The 17,104-nt window shown below is 70.9% G+C and overlaps 2 protein-coding genes across 5 annotated transcripts; both read left to right on the top strand.

Annotated features, from left to right (window-relative positions):
• The first annotated feature begins 5,581 nt into the window (after window positions 1-5,581).
• TAF1C (TATA-box binding protein associated factor, RNA polymerase I subunit C) lies at window positions 5,582-9,840 on the top strand. 3 transcript variants are annotated; one of them, XM_075410632.1, is made up of 14 exons: window positions 5,582-5,747; window positions 5,826-5,919; window positions 6,013-6,119; window positions 6,216-6,311; window positions 6,392-6,462; window positions 6,553-6,800; window positions 6,878-6,988; window positions 7,089-7,212; window positions 7,327-7,398; window positions 7,531-7,666; window positions 7,761-7,889; window positions 8,028-8,202; window positions 8,322-8,459; window positions 8,707-9,840. In XM_075410632.1, exons 1-14 carry the CDS (start codon window positions 5,637-5,639, stop codon window positions 9,816-9,818), a joined length of 2,724 nt encoding a protein of 907 aa, XP_075266747.1. In that variant the 5' UTR covers window positions 5,582-5,636; the 3' UTR covers window positions 9,819-9,840. The 3 variants fall into 3 exon arrangements, with proteins under 3 accessions (XP_075266747.1, XP_075266748.1, XP_075266746.1); XM_075410633.1 differs by lacking the exon at window positions 5,826-5,919; XM_075410631.1 differs by having other exon boundaries at window positions 5,582-5,919.
• A 1,193-nt stretch (window positions 9,841-11,033) lies between these two features.
• LOC142358914 (uncharacterized) lies at window positions 11,034-16,811 on the top strand. Of its 2 annotated transcripts, XM_075411562.1 has the most exons (7): window positions 11,034-11,123; window positions 11,217-11,289; window positions 13,556-14,409; window positions 15,047-15,350; window positions 15,972-16,038; window positions 16,133-16,178; window positions 16,312-16,811. In XM_075411562.1, exons 2-7 carry the CDS (start codon window positions 11,275-11,277, stop codon window positions 16,601-16,603), a joined length of 1,578 nt encoding a protein of 525 aa, XP_075267677.1. In that variant the 5' UTR covers window positions 11,034-11,123; window positions 11,217-11,274; the 3' UTR covers window positions 16,604-16,811. The 2 variants fall into 2 exon arrangements, 1 of the variants encoding a protein (XP_075267677.1); XR_012761945.1 differs by lacking the exon at window positions 16,312-16,811 and having other exon boundaries at window positions 15,767-16,038; window positions 16,133-16,161.
• The last annotated feature ends 293 nt before the right edge of the window (window positions 16,812-17,104 follow it).

Here is a 17,104-nt window from a genome sequence, read left to right as displayed (position 1 = left end):
AGAGCCCCTGCACCAGCAGGACAGTCAGCACGGGCCAGGGGGCAATGGACACTGTCCCTTCTTGGGACATCTGCCCCGGGCGCTGCCAGCCCGGGACAGTCGGACTCCAGCAGAGTCCTGCAGTGACCCCTGCCACCCAACGGTCCCTCCCAAGCCCTTCACCTTGACGGAGATCTTGCCCTCATCTTTGGGCAGGTGGGCAGCCAGGAACCAGTCCCCGGGCAGGGGGCTGGTGACGTTGAACACCCCCGTGGTGCGGTTGGGCAGGGTCCAGGTGAGGGTCAGTGCAAAGGAGCCAGGGACAGCCGTGTCCCTGGGGAAGTGCGTGTGCAGCGGGTTAATGACGGAGGGAGCCCCTGAGCGGAAATACCTGCAGGAGAGACAGCAGTTAGCAGGGCGCAGGCTGGGCATCGTGGCAGGCCCTACACGTGGCGGTCTGTCCTCCACGCTGTTAGGAAGCTCAGAGGCATCTTGGGAAGCCATCTGTAGACTGGGACCTTGCTGGAGGCTGTGGGCTTCCCTGGGTGGGTGTTGAAGCAAAACTGTTCATGTATGAGATGCACAGAAGAGTGGAGCCTGCAACGGTCCTGGAAAGATGAATCATGGGGAGTGAGCGTGCATGTCTGTGTGTACGTACAGGCACGTGTACACGCATCTGTGCACACACGTGTGCCCATGTATGCATGTGTGTGTATGTATGTGTGCCTGCAGGTACATATATGCACATGTGCACGTGCAAGCAAGCAGCAGACAAGAGCAGGCAGCCTCCAGAGTAAGTCCGGGCAGCAGGCAGCAGGGGCAGGCAGAGGCAGGCAGGAAGGGAACAGGCAGGGCAGGTTGCTTACTCACACGGTGATGCTACGGTCTGGGCATTGATCCCCAAAGGTGCCACCCTGCTCTTTGAAGGTGATGAGGTTCCAGACGGCTATGACTGTGTCCTCAGGGATGTGGAAGTGGAAGAGCTCAATGCTGGCAAAAGAGCGGAAGGGGCTGAGCTTGCGTGGTGTGCGGGTGAAGTAGTCGGTGACGAAGAGCCCATCTGCAGAGGAGACCCAAGGCGCTTTCAGTGGAGCTGGGGATCGGGGGGTTGCAGCACCCCTCCCAGGCCAGGCCTATCTGCCCAGGCCCTGAACGTGCCCCAAAATGGGCAGCCCACAGGCAGGAGGGGCTGGGGCCATGCCATCTCAGTGTGTCCCCAGGGCTGATGTCAGCTGTGCCCAGCTGCGACTCCCAGCCCTGGCCCAGTCTGCACCGTGCCTTGTTCAACTTTGCCTTGAGCCCAGTTCCACGAGCTCCTCTGGAGCCTGGGGAGCCCTCAGCCCTGGCTGCTCAGGCTCTGCCCAGGTGTAGCCCATCTCTTTCAATTAATCTTCCTCTTCAGTGAGGACCTGCTCCCCGCATTTTACCAGCTGTGACATGGCTCCAGCCCTGCCCCGGTAGGTCAGCTCCCACAGGGACACACAGATACCCCCCATCTCTGCCTGCCGAGGAGGCTCAGCTCGGAGCCCCTCATAAATCGCAGAGTCCCCCCACCCCAGAGCCCCGAGAAGAGGGAGCGAGCAGTGCAGCTCCTGCACAGCCCCCCAGCTCTCCCATGGTTTGTGGAGAAGGAATGGTGCACATATGTGTGCGCATATGCACTCGTGGGTGCTGTCTGTGTGCACAGCAAAGTGGAGGCGTGCACACCCACATGCGTAGGAGCGCGTGGCTGTGCACAGCCCCATGCCTGCAAGACGCTTCCTTGCAAGCCCACGGCACTCACTGGGGCCACTGCTCCCCGTCCAACTGTCTGACAGTTTGATTTCCAGGGATTTCCACAACACCCAGCAGCAGAGGGGCAGACACTTCCTTTGCACAGTAGAGACAAGGGAGACCTAGACTCCAGACAGCAGCAGTAACCTCATCCTACCATCGCCATAATTCCCCAGTGCCAGCCTGGAAGACCCATACATTATTCCCCAGAGATGCACCAAGGAAGAGATGTACCTCCACACACGCTGCCGGCAAGGGGGACACCAGCAGAGGATGGTCTGGGACCAGGACTGTGCCCAGGAGGACACGTCCAGTGGGAAGTGCGATAGCTGAGAAGAAGGGCTGGTTTGCACAGCTTGCGCCTGGCCGGGGGTGCGCGCATGTGCTTGTGTGCACGTGTGTTTTTGCTGCGTGTGTGTGCAGCCCCAGCTGGCTGTACACTGACATGCATCTGCTCCCTTGCCTGGAACAAAGGCAGCTCCCCCTCCCCTTCACTGACAGCCAACACAAGCCAGACATGAAATACCTGCCTCAGTGCAAGAGCATCTGATCCCGATTTCCCCGTCACGAACCACCAAGCCACACCACAGCTCACCTCCCCACGTGGGGACAGTGACCTGGCAGGGGACCCCAGGGAGCAGAGCGTGTTGAACGCAACTCCAGAAGGTGGCAATGGGGGGAAGCGTTCGGAGCTTCCCAGTCCCAGCACGGTTCCCCACGCCCGGTCACACAGGGCAAGGTGGGGGCAGCTGGCTGTGGGCAGAGGGTCAGGCTGAAGCCCCGTGGTGGTGTGGCCAGAGCACGAAGGGGTTGCTGGAGGATGGAGCGGGATGTCCAACCCACGGAGTGGGGGCGGGGGGGCGGGGGGAGGTGAGGAAAGCAAGTGCCCCTCTGCCCCGAGCCAGCTGCCGGAGCCGCGGGACCCCCCATCGCCGGGGACCACAGCTCCCGCGGTCAGTACCGCGGACAGCTCCGGGGATCAGCACCGCGGACAGCTCCGGGGGTCAGCACCGCGGACAGCTCCGGGGGTCAGAACCGCGGACAGCTCCGGCGGCCGCCCCACCGCGGCCCCACGGCGACCCCCGGCACCGGCAGCCCCCGGGGGATGCCCCCGGGTACCCCTCCGCATCCCCGCCGCCGAGCCAGCTCCCCGCGCCCCACAGCACGCTCATCGCCTCACACTGTCCCACCGGTGCGTGTCCCGTGTCCCACCCCCTCCCGGGACCCGCACATCCCCCTCTCTGCAGGCTGTCCGCCCCCGCTGCCCCACTGCACGCACGCAGCCCCCCGGGCCCACTGCCCGTGCACATATCGCGTGTGTGTCCCCCTCCGCACCACGGTGTTCCACTGCGTGTGCACTTCCCGCGTCCTCCCCGCACGCACGGCCCTGCGCCCCGCTGCGTGGGTCCCCCAGACCCCACGGCGCGCTTACCGTCCCGCCCCACCGCACGCACCTCCTTGCGCCCCACCGCACAGGCAGCTGGTACCCCCCTGTACACGCACCCCCGCGCCCCGCTACGCAAACGCCCCCCCCCTCCCGTCGCACAGGCGATCCCCGCGTCCCGTCGCACCCACCTCGCCCCCGGCCCCACGCGCACCCCCGGCCCCCACCGCGCGCGCACCCCGCACCCCACCGGGCACCCCTCTGCGCCCTGTTGCGTGCGTTGCCCCGAGCCCCGGCGCACGCGCGCCCCGTCCCTCGCCGCACAGCCCCACCGCGTCCCGCCACGTCCCCGCACCCCCGCGGTGGGGGCACGCGGAGCCCCCCCCCCCCCCCGCCCCGCGCCCCCTCCTCCCCCCCCCCCCCCCCCGGCACTCACCGGCGGGCGGCGGCAGCAGCAGGAGCGGCAGGAGCAGCGCGGGGAGGCGGAGGGGGGGGGCGAGGGGCCGCCGCTGCCCGCCGCCCCCGCCGCCCCGCCGCCCCATGCCGCCACGCCGCCTGCCGTGGGGCGCGCGACGACAGCAACCCCGCCGCGCGACCGCCTCCATGACGTCACTTGGGCCGCCCACCGGGCCGCCCCCCTCCCCCCGGCCCCCCCCCCCCACCTCCCGGCGACCGATCGCCCCCACGCGCGTCACTCGCCGGAGGCAGCGCCCCTCCCCCCACCCGCAGGAGCCCGTCCCCGCACGGGGTGGCCCCGCCGCTGCTCGGGGCACCGAGGGACAGGGACACGGGGGGGGGACGGGGCCACGGGGCTGGGGGCGGGAGCACGGGAACGTGGGGCTGGGGACAGGGACCTGGGGCTGGGGACGGGGACCGCGAGTTGCAGACAGGGGCACGGGGCTGGGGTCAGGGACGGGACGTGGGGCTGGGGACGTGGGGCTGGGGACGTGGGGCTGGGGACGGGGGCCTGGAGCTGGGCATGGGGACATGGGTAGGGATGGGGTCACAGGCTGGGGACAGGAACATGGGTCTGGGGACATGGATACAGGCTGGGTGCAGGGACAATGACTGGGGACAGGGACGTGGGGCTGGGGACGGGGATGTGGAGCTAGGGATGGGGGCACAGGGCTGGGGACAGGCATGTGGGGCTGGGGACGGGGGCCTCGAATTGCGGACAGGGGCATGGGGCTGGGGACAGGGCTGGGGACATGGGGCTGGGGACATGAGGCTGGGCCTGGGGACATGGGGCTGGGGACAGGGGCCTGGAGCTGGGGATGGGGACATGGGTGGGGATGAGGGTCACAGGCTGGGGACAGGGACATGGGTCTGGGGACATGGATACAGGCTGGGTGCAAGGATGATGACTGGGGGCAGGGATATGGGGCTTGGGGACAGGGACACGAGGACAGGGGTATGAGCTGGGGACAGGGGTATGAGGTGGGGACAAGGATGCAGGGCTGGGGACGGGGATGTCGGCCAGGCACAAGGGTATAAGCTGGTGACAGGGACAATGACCGGGGACAGGGACACAAGCCTGGGGGACAGGGGACACGGAGCCAGGATGCAGGTGGCCACGGGGCCAGGCTACAAGGGGGACACAGGGGCTGTGGGGCTGGGGGGTGTGGGGGAACGAGAAGGGGCTGCAACGCTGGGGACACACGGGGCATCGTGAGAGGGGATGGAAGACAGCAGGGGCTACCTAGGGGGGCCGGGGGCTACCTACGGGGGGATGGGGGCTACCTGCGGGGGTGGGGCTACCTATGGTGGCTGGGGGGCTACCTACAGGGGGTCCTGGTGTTCTTCTAGCAGTGTCTGCCGTCTTCTGACCATAAACTGTATTTATGTGACAGAGGAGGGGTCCGGGAGAGGGGGCCTGGGCATGGCCTGCGGGGATGAGGGCATCCCGACTGGAAATGATGTCATCGCGCTTCCCCAAACTCCTCTGACGTCATGCCCAGACTCCTCTGACGTCATCCCCGGGCTCCCCGGACATCGCTGTCCTCCCGGGACATGTTGGAGGCGGACGGGCGACGGCGTGGGCCGGAGCCAGGACAGGAAGGGGGGGGTCACCCGGCAGGGGCAGGGGAGGTTGGGGGGGGCGGGGGGCTGGATCCCACGTCCCCCAACCTCCCAGGAGCTGCCCCCCGGCCCCACGCCAGGCCGGCCACGCAGGACGAGGTGGGGGTGGGAGGTTCCCCCTCTGCTGCCCTGGTGGGCGAGGAGCCGGGGGGACACACACACACAACGCCCGCGCCCTGCCCGCCGCCCGATACGGTCCGCTCCCCCCCGCTCCCCCTCGGGTCCCGGCGGCGGAGGAGGTTTAGTTCCCTCCGTCCGCCAGGGGGCGGTAGAGCCCCGCGCCGCTCCCCCTTCCGGCGCCGCTCTGGTCCCGCCCCGTTCCCGGCCGCTGATTGGTCGTGCTGCCAGCGGCGCCGCGCGGCGCCATTTCCAGCGACGGCGCCGCCCGCTCCCGGGACCCCCACCCCCTCCCCCCGGCGCCATGGAGTTCCCGGCCGCGCTCTTCCCCTCCTACTTCGGCGCCGGTCCGCCCCGGGAGGAGGGGGGCCCCGCTCCGGCCGCCGGTTGGGGCGAGCGCGGGCAGGTGCTGGAGGTGAGGCGGCGGCGGGAGCGGGGAACCGGGGGGTGGGGAACCGGGTCCGGTCCCCCCTGCCCCTCCTCTCCCTTGCAGGCCGGGACGGCGTTCGTGCCCCGCCGCGGCGGGACGGGCGAGAGCTGGGAACCCGCCGACGCTGCCGCCGTGCCCCTGCTGCCTCCCAACGCCAGTGAGGGCCGCGGGGTTGAACCGGGAGGGCGGGGGGGGGTGGGGTGCCGTGGGGCTGTCCCGGTACCGGCCGGACCCTGCCGTGTCCCCGCAGGCTGCTGGGTCCCCTCGCTCGCCCCTCACGACATCCTCTACCGCGGGGACCTGCGCAGGAAGCTGCCGGTGGGCAGGTCCGGGGCCGCGCTGGATTTCACCAAGCAGGTGGGTTCCCGGGGTGCCGCGTCCCGCCCGGGACCCGGCGGGGATGGCGCGGGGTCCCCGCGGGTCCCAAACCCTCCCGCCTCCCTCCCCGCGCAGCTGGGACACTTCTTCGTGGATCACCCCGAAGACGCTTTTGGCTCCCTGGGGCAGCTGCTGCACAAGAACTTCTACCTGGGGAACTCCAAGCTGAAGGTCGGCGCCCGTCCGGGGGTGACAGCCCCGTCCTCTGCCCCTCTCCTTCCAGCTGCCAGCTCTGGCTTTTCCCCCCACAGAGACGCGCCCGGGACAGCACCATCCGGATGACGGCCCTGATGGAGGAGATCCACCGTCTGGAGGCCAGGCGGTGAGCATCCCCCGTCTCCCGTGGAGAGGGCTGGGGTATGGGGGGGCTCCTGCCCTTTCCCCCCGCCTGACGCCGTCGGTGCCGCCACAGGGGCTGCCCCCGACGGCACCTCGCCTCCCGCCTGCGCTGGTTCTCCCACATCTGCCGCGACTGGCTCTTCGAGGTGCCGCTGGGGCTGCTGGCCGACTGCGTGCACGAGGAGCTGCTGCTGCAGTGGGCCGGCCTGCTCTTCGACGACAGCGCGACGGGGGGAGCGCTGGCCTGGCTGCCCCCCGAAAACGCGGGGGCACGCGCGGGCCGCCTTGTGTACCCCGGAGGGCAGGCCATGAACCGCCTCTGTATCCTTCCCCGCGGGGTGTCCCTGGGGAGGAGAGGGGGGGCTGTCGTGTTGCGCTGCCCTTAGCCGGCACCCCAGATTTCCAGGACGTGGTGCTGGAGGAGCTGCCCCGTGCCCAGGGCTCCCCGGCGCAGTTTGAGCTCAACGGGCGCATCCGGCAAGTGGCTGCCGCCCGGGTGGACAGGGAAGGTGAGCTGGCCCCGGGATCCGTACCCCGGACTGGGCTGGGGGTGGCCGGGAGCCGCCAGGACGCTGCCGTCTCACGTGTCACCTCCTGTCCCACCGCCAGATTTCGTCGGCATCCGCTCGGACTATCACTGCGGCGTTTGGAGGGTGCCAGGCAGGAGCGGGGCAGCCCCCACCCCGCTGCAGGTCATCCGCACCGGCACACCTGCCTCCTGCCTCACTGTCAGGTAGGTGCTGGGGGAGCAGAGCTTTGGGGAGGGGGGCTCTGCCGCCTCTGCAGCCCTCCCCGCCGTGGCGGGCGCTCCCGTCCCCGCGGTGATGCCGTGCCCCCCACCCCGCAGCCCTCATCTCCCCGGGGAGCTGGCTGTCTGCACCCAGAGCGGAGCCGTCTACCTCTGGAGCGTCGAGACGGGGTGAGGCGGGTCGCCCCGGGGCTGGGAAGGGGGTGGGTCACGCAGACCCCCAGGTATTGGAGGGGTTGGTGGGACCCAAGCGACAGTGGGGGGGCAGCTCTGCCCTGCGCCGGCGCTGCCTTCTCCCCGCAGGCTGCAGCGGCTCCGCCACGACCCCCAGACCATGTTTTTTCGGGACCATTCACCCTGGCGCTGGAGTGACTTCACCGCCCACCCGCGGGTGCTGAGCTGCGCTGACCGCACTGGGCTGCAGTGCCTGGACACCCGGGTGAGCCCAGGACAGCGGGCACAGGGCTGGTGGTGGGTGGGGGAGAGGGGTCCCCAGCCCGGGGTGCTGACAGCACCCCCGTTTGCTGCTGCAGGCCCCCGAGAGATGCCACTTCGACTTGTTCAAGGTGGGTGAGGAAGCCGGCTGCCAGCAGGGCGAGAGGGTGGTGCTGCCCATGTACCTGGGCAGGGCTCACCCCTCCCAGCACCTCGTCACCACCCAGGTGAGTCCCACCACACCCGGGGAGGGGACAGCCGAGGGGGGGACACCCCGGCGCAGCCCTGGCTCCCAGCGGGGCGGGGGGGCTGCCTCAGCGTGTTGGGGTGAGCCCCACTGAGCCGTGTGTGTGTCCCCATCCCAGTTCTCCGTGTACGTGCTGGATGAGCGGTTGCCGCTGGTGCCCGTGCTGAAGTGGTCGCACATGATGAAGTCCCCCCCTCTCTTTGCCCACCTGTCGACGGGAGGCCCCGGGAGGAGCCAGAAGGTGCTGCTGGGCACATCCAGCACCCAGGAGCTGCTGTTGCTGCAATACCAGGGTGAGAAATGGGGTTCTGGGGGTGCAGCAGGGCCGGCTCGCCGCCGTCACCGCGTCCCAGCCTCCTCGCTGCCCCGGCGTCGACGCTCACCGGACGATTTCCATCGCGTCCTTCCTCAGGGGGCGGCCTGTCGGCCTGCCAGCTGTCGGGGATTCCGCAGAAGCTGCACAGCATCGCCGGCTGCCTGCAGCACCTTCCCGCCCAGCTCCCGCACCGCCATCGCCTGCTCCAGCAGCGACTCGGTGCCCCTGCTGCCGGTGGGTGTCCCCGCCTCGCCCTGTCTGCGGGTCCAGGCGGGGAGGACGTGGGCTGGAGGGTGGGGGTGCAGCCCACGCCGTGCCCTTGGAGGGGGGGGGGGGTGAAAAAGCAAAAGTAAAGCCCGAGTGCAAGAGGCTGATGAGCTACAAAAGGAGGTGGGGGGCAGGAGCCAGCAGCGTGTGCCCACGGCGGGGCGGAGGTACCCCCAGGAGGGACCCCGGTGTCAGTGCCCCCCTCTCCCCCCAGGGCTGGCCGCCGCGCTGCAGGAGGACGGGCCGCGGGAGTCCCTGCTGGTTTTCCAGCTCTCCGAAGCCGGGGACATCTTCTGCCAGAGGCTGACCCACGAGGCAGCGCAGCCCCCCCCACCCGTTTCGGGGGACGAGGCCCCCGCGGCCCCTGGCTCTTCCCCTCTCTTCGAGGCTCCAGCCAGCGACAAGGAGGAGGAGGAGGAGGAGGAAGAAGAAGAGCAAACCTTTTACTTGTCCAACGTGGAGGTAATTATCAACGAGGAGGAGGAAGAGGAGGAGGTGGGCACGCCGGAGGAAGCCGAACGCCCCCAGGATCGCTGCTCCAGCCCCCTGCCCGCCCCGTCGGTGCCCAGCCCCACCGCAGCCCTGCGGTACCGCCGATGGGTGAAGGCTCTTTCCGAGGGCCGCGGGGACCCCCTGCGCTCTGCCTGGCTCCCCACCCTCAGCCAGAAGCGTCTCTTCACCCGGCGGGACCTGCAGGGTCCGGCGGGCCCCACTGTCGCGCAGGACCGGGCGCGGGAGCGGCTGCGGGAGGCCATGCGGGAGCGGGGCCGCGTCCGGCGCTGGGACCCCCCGGCCCCGCCGCCCCCGGCCCCCTGGCAGCCCCCGGAGGAGGGGGGGTCGGCGGACGCGCTAAGCGCCCGCCTGACGGCGGCGTGGTGCGGGGACTGGGGGCAGTGGTGGGAGGAGAGGACGAGCTGCGGGGTGGCGCGGAGGCAGCAGGCGCTGCGGGAGAGGCGGCGGCGGCAGAAGCGGGCCCGGGGCCGGCGGAGCCTCTCGGCCAGCTTCGCCTCCTCCCTCACCTACCAGTCCGAGCTGTCGGAGCTGAGCGACCCCGACCCCCCGCCGCCCTCCCCCCGCCGCCCCCCCGCCGGGTCCCCGCCGCCCCCCGAGGGAGCCCTGCTCTCCTCGCAGACACTGCGCTGCCGCGGCATCCCGAAGGAGCGGCAGAAGACGCTGCGGGACTACCTGGCGGTGTGGGCCGAGGGACCCCCCGACCCGCCCGAGCCCCCCGGCAGCCAGGCCAGCCAGCTCTGCATCCCCTCCTCGCAGAGCCAGCTCTCCTCCGCCTCGCAGCCCCGGCGGAAGCGGCCGCGCATGGGGTTCTGAGCCCGCAATAAACCGCGCAGCGCACCCCGCGCACGCCTCCGTAGGTTGGGGGGGGGGGGGGGGGGGGCATGCGGAGTGGGTGCGGGCCCTTTAAGGCCCCGGGGAGTAGAGGGCGGGGGGCGTGCCGGGGGCGGGAGTGGCAGGGGCGGCGGGCCAATGGGGCGAGGGGGCGGGGCCGTTCAGCGGCGGCCATGGCGGCGTTGCTGGCGCGGGGTCTGGCGCGCGGCTGGGCGGCGCGGGGCGCGCTGCGCGCGGGGCAGGTGGGCGTCGGGGGGGGGCGGGGTCACGTGGGGGGCGTCGCGCGTTGGAGTGGTCACGAGTGGCTGGGTCGTTGGAAGGGGTCTCGCGTTCGGGGGGTCACGCGTGGGGGAGTTTCGCGGTGGGGGTCTCGCGTGGGGAGGGAGTCTTGCGTGGGGGTCATGCGTGGGGAAGTCACGCGGTGGGGGGTCGCGCGTGGGGGAGTCGAGTTTGGGCCACGCGTGGGGGGGTCTCGCGTCGGGGGCTCACTCGTGGGGGCCTCGCGTTGGCGGGGGTCACGCGTGGAGGAGTCTCGCGGTGGGGGGGTCACTCGTGTGGGGGTCTCGCGTTGGGGATTACTCGTGAGGAGGGAGTCTCGCGTTAGGGGGTCTCGCGTCGGGGGGTCACGTTTGGGGGAGTCTCGCTCTAGGGTGTCACGCGTGGGGGGCGTGGCCGCGCCTTCGGGTCAAGGTCCGCGGCAGGCGTGAGCGCCAGCGCGCGCCCCCCCCCCCCCCGCGAAACAGGGCCTCGGAGCACCGGCGTGCCCCCCACCCCCGCCCGTCACCCCCCGTGTGCACCCCCTCACCCCCCCCGTCCGCGTCCTCCACCCCTCCGTGTCCCCCCCCCCCCCCCACCCGAGACCGCGCGGTCCCCGTCCCCGCGAGTCGCAGGCCGCGATCCCCCGTCTCCCCCCCCCCCCACATTCCCGCAGCGGTGCGTGGCGGGGGGCGGCGGGCAGGACGGGGAGGTGGGCGCGGCGCAGCGGGCGGCGGCGGGCGGCGATGCGGCGGGCGGGGTGGCCACCGTCTTCAGCAAGATCATCGACCGCAGCCTGCCCGCCGACATCCTCTACGAGGACGACAAGGTAGCGGGGACGGCGACGAGCGTGTCCCCACGGGGGTGTCTGGGGGGTGGGCGTTAGCACCCACGGGCGGGGGGTCACCGCCCACCCCCCCCACGCAGTGCCTGGCCTTCCGCGACGTGGCCCCCCAAGCCCCCGTGCACTTCCTGGTGATCCCCAAGCGCCCCATCCCGAGGATCAGCCGCGTGGGTCCCCAGGACTCCGAGGTGAGTCCGGGAGGGGGGTGTCCGTGCGACACGGTGAGGGGCGGGGACACGCAGGCAGGCGGTCTCACCCTCGTGCTGCCCCCCACCCTGCAGCTCCTGGGCCACTTGCTGGTGGTGGCGGCGCGGACGGCGCAGGCGGAGGGGCTGGACGATGGCTACCGCCTGGGTGAGCCCTTTGTCCCCCCGCCACGGGACAGTACCCCTGCCGGTGGAGGTGGGGGGGGGTCCCAGGGGGTGGGTTGACCTGATGCCTGAAGGTTGGGTTGATCTGATGCCCAGGGGAGGTTGTGGGTCCTGATGGGCGGGTTGACCTGATGCCTGAAGGTTGGGTTGATCTGATGCCTGGGGGAGGTTGTGGGTCCTGATGGGCGGGTTGACCTGATGCCTGAAGGTTGGGTTGACCTGATGCCCAGGGGAGGTTGTGGGTCCTGATGGGCGGGTTGACCTGAAGCCTGAAGGTTGGGTTGATCTGATGCTTGGGGGAGGTGGTGGGTCCTGATGGGCGGGTTGACCTGATGCCTGAAGGTTGGGTTGATCTGATGCCTGGGGGAGGCTGGGCATCCTGATGGGTGGGTTGACCTGATGCCTGAAGGTTGCGTTGACCTGACACCTGGGGGAGGTGGAGGGTCCCAGTGGGTGGGTTGTCCTGACACCTGAGGGTTGAGTTGACCTGACGCCCTGTTGCTCTCCCGGCAGTGATCAATGACGGGAAGCATGGTGCCCAGTCCGTCTACCACCTGCACCTCCACGTGCTGGGTGGGCGGCAGATGGGCTGGCCCCCCGGCTGAGCCCCGACGCCCCCCCAATAAAGGATCCTCTGGGCGGCGGCTCTGTGTTGGGGTTGCCCTCCCTGGGGGGTGGTCGGCCTGGGCGGGGGTGGGCTCGGGGTGTCACAGCTGCGGGGATGCAGGCGGGGCTTGGTGGCCTGCGTCTCGGAGGGCGAGGTCTGGGCTCCCAGCATCCCAATCTGCCCACGCCAGAGATGCTCTGGAGCACCCCAGTCAGAGCAAGAGGGGGAGGTGCCCCACATCCCACAGGAAAAAGGCCTGTCGTGGTGCTGGATGGGGGGCAAGGGGGAGAGCAGGCTGGGTGCCGCAAGGCTGTCCCAGAGCTGGGGAGCATCTCGGACTGCCAGTGGTACTCGATGCCCTGGGCTGCCCTCCCAGCCCCACTGTCACAGCCCGGCCCCAGCGTCCCTGCGTGCCCCCCAGGCTGCCCCCCAAGCACCCCCATGTGCTGCGCACCCCAACTGCACCAAGCTGCACCGCCCCCAGACCCCCGCACCAGTGGGGTGCCCACACGTGGGGCAGGGGGAGGATGCTCGCGCAGTCACTCGCTCCCTGTCCCGCGCCTCCTGCTCCCAACGTGGCCGGGCGCCGTGGCCGGGCGCCGTGGTTATATTTAGCGTCGGGGGGCCGGTGCTGGCGCGGAGCAGGGCCCACCTGGCACCGCCAGCAGCCGCGCAGGGGACCGCAGCCCGACGGGGAGAATGGCGGCTCTGTTCGGGACCCGGCTCCGTGGCGCTGGTGGCGGGGGCCCCCCCGGGAGCAGCGTGGGGCTGCGGCAGAGCCCGGCCGCTTCCCCCTCCACACCCAGTATAGCACGGGGAATGTTTTCGGGGCGCAAATGAACCTTGGAAATGTTGGGCGTTGCTGCTTCCCGCCTCCGAGACCTGCTCGAGCATCGGCACGGGCTGGGGCCACTCTCGGGCACCCTGGCTGGGGATCCCCAGGGGAGCGAGGATCCCGAAAAAGGGGCTGGGGGTCCCTGGAGAGTCCAAAGAGGGCATCATCCCCCGGGGCTCACCCGGAGCAGCCCCCTGGGGACACCGCGCCTGGCGGAGGGCAAGCGCTGGCACGCGAGGTCAGGGGACGGACGCCTGCGAGCGCGTTTTCCCCTGTGCCGGGTTTATTTTGTCAGTCCGGGGCGGCGCAGCGGTCACGGCCCCGTGGGGCTGGGGCCGGGGGGGGGTGGGGTGCGGGGGCCCAGGGCTGTTTTCATTCCTCAGCCCAAGTCTATCGCGAGTGACGCAAGTTCCCAAAAGAGCTGGGCTGGAGTGGGGGGGGGGGGGTGGCGGGGGATGTGTCAGCCATGCAGAGGTGGCCAGATGTGCTCCAGCAGCTCCAGGCGATGCCCTGTATGCCACTGCAGAGTGGTTTGCCCAGCGGTGGGTGCGCACCCCCTGGACCAGCGTCGCCAGGCTCCCCGTCCCACACTTTGGTGTCCCCCGGGCAGGGTGTTGGCATCCCCGGGGACGAGCCCGCCGGTGTCCGGTGGGGAATCCGGGGATGCTGCGGGGACGAGCACCCTAGGGGGGAAGCTGGGGCGGGGTGCTCGGGCTGCCACCCCTCCCGGCGTGAGCTGGGGTACCAGCGTGGCGACAGGACGGGTGAGCCCGAGCTCTGGGACACGTCTCTCCTTCCTCCCCGCAGCTGCGCGGCAGATGGGCCCGGAGCAGCCCCGGCATGGCGCTGAGCCGAACGCCCGGAGGGAGGAGCGATCCCCGCTGGGGGCCCCGGCCGGCTGAGGGCAGAGGGGCCGGGCACAGCCGTGGGCCAGGAAAAACAAGAGGCCCCAAGGCCGAGGCCCCGCCGTCGCGCACCGCAGAGGGCTGGAATAACAGCCCATCAAAGGGCCCTTCTTCTGCCGGGCCTCGGGGGGACGGGGGGACGGGGGCCCGGCGAGGGCTGGCGGCGAGGGGAGCTGCTCGACGCCCGCCGGGAACGCCCAGCCAGGCGCAGGGCCCGTCCCGCCCTGGGACGCCCCCCCCCGGGGGCCAGGCCGACACGGCGGGGTGGGAGGAAGCCACGGGGCGCGGCGTGACCCCAGCCCCGGGGACGTCGCACCTGCCCCGGGCACGGGGCCCACCCGAGCGCTGGCCAGGCACAGGGACCCCCCCACGGCCCCCGTGGTGCCGGGGCGGGGGGACAGGGCACCCGGGGGTGGCGGTCACCCCGTCGCCCAGAGCCCCGCCGAGCTCCCGCACCCCTTGCTGCGCTCGGCCACGCCCCTTTGCCCCGGCCACGCCCCTCGCCACGCCCATTTGCCCCCCCGTTCCCGCCTTCTTGCCCCGCTCCACGCCAAGCCTGCCCCCCGGCCCCGCCCCCGGGGTGGGCCCCGCCACGCCCCTTCAGGCTCTCCGCCAACGGGAGGGGCCCACGCAGCCGGCGCCGCCAATGAGCTTGCGGCGGCGGGTGTTTACCGTCTCCATGGAGACGGAGCGGGTTCACCGTGGAGGCGGGAAGGCGGCAGCGAGGGGGGGGGGGCGGCCCGAGACCCCCCGAGGGTGAGTCCGGGCCGGCGGCACCGAGGGCTGTAGGAGCTCGGGGTGACCCCGAGGGAGACGCTGGGGGGGGGCGGCAGGGCCCTGGGGAGCATTAAGGGGACGGGGGGCATTAGGAGATGGGGGGGGTGGGGGGCACGGCCCGAGGGGGGTCGCGCCTGAGGGGCACGTTGGGGGTCAGAGGCTGGGTAGGGGGTGTTGGGGGGTGCAGAGCCGCGGGAGGGGGAACGGGGGGAGCATTGGGAGGCAGTGCCTAGGCTGGGGATGTTGCTGGGTGGGGAGGGGGCTAGGGGGGGACAGGGGGGTTCTGAAGGGGGAGAACCCCCCCAGAGCGCAGACCCAGCAGCAAGCACTGCTTCCTCCCCCCAGAAGGAGAAGAGCCCCTTGTCCCCCGCTCCGGGGTGGGGGTGACACCACAAGGGGACCCGGGGTCCCCAGAATCAGGGCTCTGCCCGGGCTGGTGGGGGCTGTGCACAGGCTGGGTGATGGGGGGGGCGGGTCTGAAGGTTGCACCCCACCGCCCTGCCTCAGGGACTGTCCCCCCTATCAGGGTGGCTCTGATGGGCCACGTGCCTCCCATGTGGCCCAGGGAGAGGCCACCGTGCGTGGCCAGGGCCCACGGTGACATCCTCCTGCCCAGGGTGCCCACCGAGAGACCCCCGTGCCACGGGGAGACACCCGCAGCCGGGACCGAGATGCCCCCGGTGATGTCCGCCATGGAGGACCTAGCCCAGGAGACACCATCGCCCACGGCCGAGCCACCTGCCGTGCCCAGCGCTGAGGATGGGAAGGATCCCTGCGGCCCCGGAAAGCCAGGGACCTGCCCCGGCGAGGTGACCCCCGTCATGGTGCCGGTGCAGCCCGCTTCCCTGCAAACGCCGGCGGAGCAGCCCGGCCGGTTGGTGCCCCGGGGGAGCTGCCTGATCCACAGCTGGCAGGACGAGGTAACCACCGGCTGGGGTCCGTCGGAAATGCCCCTTGAAACCCGCGTCCCATGTGCTGTGAGCCCCCCCGCTTGCAGGCAGCCCCCTCTCTTTAAATAGCCGCCCTTGGCCGAGCCAGAGCTCCCCGGACGACCTTGAGCCTGGTGGGATGGAAAGGGGAGGAAATTCAATCAGTCGGAAGGCGGAGAGCCGGGGGCTCGCCGCTGGGTGGGCGGGAACTGGGGGTCTCAGCCCGTCGCAGGGCTGTGGGGACGCCTGCTTGGGCGATCCGGGCTGGGGGGGGGACATGGGCCAAGCCCTGCCACAGCCCGGGGACCCCACAGTTTGCTCAAGTGCCATCGGACACTTGACCAGCCTTAGGGGCACCCAGGGGGTCGGAGGGGGCTGTACGAGGCTGACCGACCCCCGGCACGCAGGACAGGTCAGCCCTGCCCAAGCCACAAGCTGTCCCTGCTCCAGCTCTCCTGAGGAGCTGGCCAGAAGGACCGTGCCCCCTTTTTGGAGCTCGTGACTCCAGCCATGAACCACCTGGACACCGTCCCGGGGCGGGAGCTGGGCGGTGAGGGCTTCGTCTACCGGCATGGCCACCACGGGCTGCTGGCCCACCAGCTCCTCTCCCAGTCCACTGGCAGCTCCACGGCGAGGGACACCTACCGCCTGCCGCACAGGGCCCTGCTGCTGGGGAGAGGTGAGGCTCAGACCCCTCCCCACAATCCACATGCCCCCAGAAAGGCAGCAGAGGGATCTTAGCTGCGGGGCTGATGGCACCTTTCCCCTCCCAGGGCAGCGGCAGGCCATGCTGGAGTCCATGCTCTACCAAAAATACAGGCAAGCCCGCGTCCCCGTGTGCCACCCGGCCCCGGAGCCATGCCCCGGAGTGGGGGTGACCCTGCTGTGGGTGCCTGCCCGTGGCGGGGAGGCACCCCGGAGCTGAGGGGTGCTGGGTCTGCTCTGCTGTCAGGAAGGAGATGCTGGAGGAGATCGCTCCTCGCCGGATGCCCATGGAGTCGGTCTCCACCACGCACCGGGACTACCTTGCCGGGGGCTTCCATTCCATGCTGCTGCCAACCACCCAGCTACAAGCAGGGGACAGTCGCTCCCCCCAGCTTGTGGCAGCGCCAGGGAACACACAAAGCTCCCGTGTGTCCCACCCCCGAGCACGCTGTCCCCCCCCGCCTGCTGTCACCGCTTCTGCCCACAGCCCCACGACTCCCGCAGCTTCTGGCTGGAGCAAGCCCGCAGCCTGTCCGTGAGCCCCCCGGTGCCCTGCCCTGCCAGCCCCCAGGGGACTCAGCAGCCGACGGGGACCTCTCCGCTTTCCCTCCCCTCCAGGGTGTCACCAGCATCTGCACCTCTCGGAGGAACGCAGCCTTCTCCACCCCCATCACCTCGCACCCCGCGCAGCCCCTGCCCTGTGCCCCGCACAGCGGCCGGCTCTGTCCCCACAAGCAATAAAGATGATGGGGGGGAGCCCAGGTGGTCCCAGCGTCCTTGTTGCCCCGGGGTTGGCCTCAGGCCGGGTGTCTGGAGGGGGATCATCGCGTCCCTGGCATCCCCATCCCCGTGGGGCCATGCAGCACAGGCGTGGGGACACCCTCCGGTCCCTCTGCAAGTCACCGCTGCCCAAAAACCTGCCGTGACCCCCCCCAAGCCTCCCTCCTGGGCACATCCCTGTCCTCTGGGACGTGCCCTCTCCCGGTGCCCACCACGGGTGACACGCAGCCGGACCCCTGGGGTACGATGCTCCGGGATGC

Source organism: Opisthocomus hoazin, chromosome Z, assembly GCF_030867145.1.
Source record: "Opisthocomus hoazin isolate bOpiHoa1 chromosome Z, bOpiHoa1.hap1, whole genome shotgun sequence".
NCBI lineage: Eukaryota > Metazoa > Chordata > Aves > Opisthocomiformes > Opisthocomidae > Opisthocomus > Opisthocomus hoazin.
The sequence above is the reverse complement of the archived record's forward strand: the minus strand, read 5'-3'. Positions and strand labels throughout refer to the sequence as shown.

What these genes read in the sequence shown, in the direction of transcription:
- TAF1C (XM_075410631.1), top strand. Translation starts at nt 5,637, where the DNA reads ATGGAGTTCCCGGCCGCGCTCTTCCCCTCCTACTTCGGCGCCGGTCCG. An exon ending in CGCCCGGGTGGACAGGGAAG is followed by an intron (nt 6,989 to 7,088) that starts GTGAGCTGGCCC and finishes TCCCACCGCCAG; the next exon opens with ATTTCGTCGGCATCCGCTCG. An exon ending in CTCTGGAGCGTCGAGACGGG is followed by an intron (nt 7,399 to 7,530) that starts GTGAGGCGGGTC and finishes TTCTCCCCGCAG; the next exon opens with GCTGCAGCGGCTCCGCCACG.
- LOC142358914 (XM_075411562.1), top strand. An exon ending in CGGCCCGAGACCCCCCGAGG is followed by an intron (nt 14,410 to 15,046) that starts GTGAGTCCGGGC and finishes CCTCCTGCCCAG; the next exon opens with GGTGCCCACCGAGAGACCCC. An exon ending in ATGCTCTACCAAAAATACAG is followed by an intron (nt 16,179 to 16,311) that starts GCAAGCCCGCGT and finishes CTCTGCTGTCAG; the next exon opens with GAAGGAGATGCTGGAGGAGA.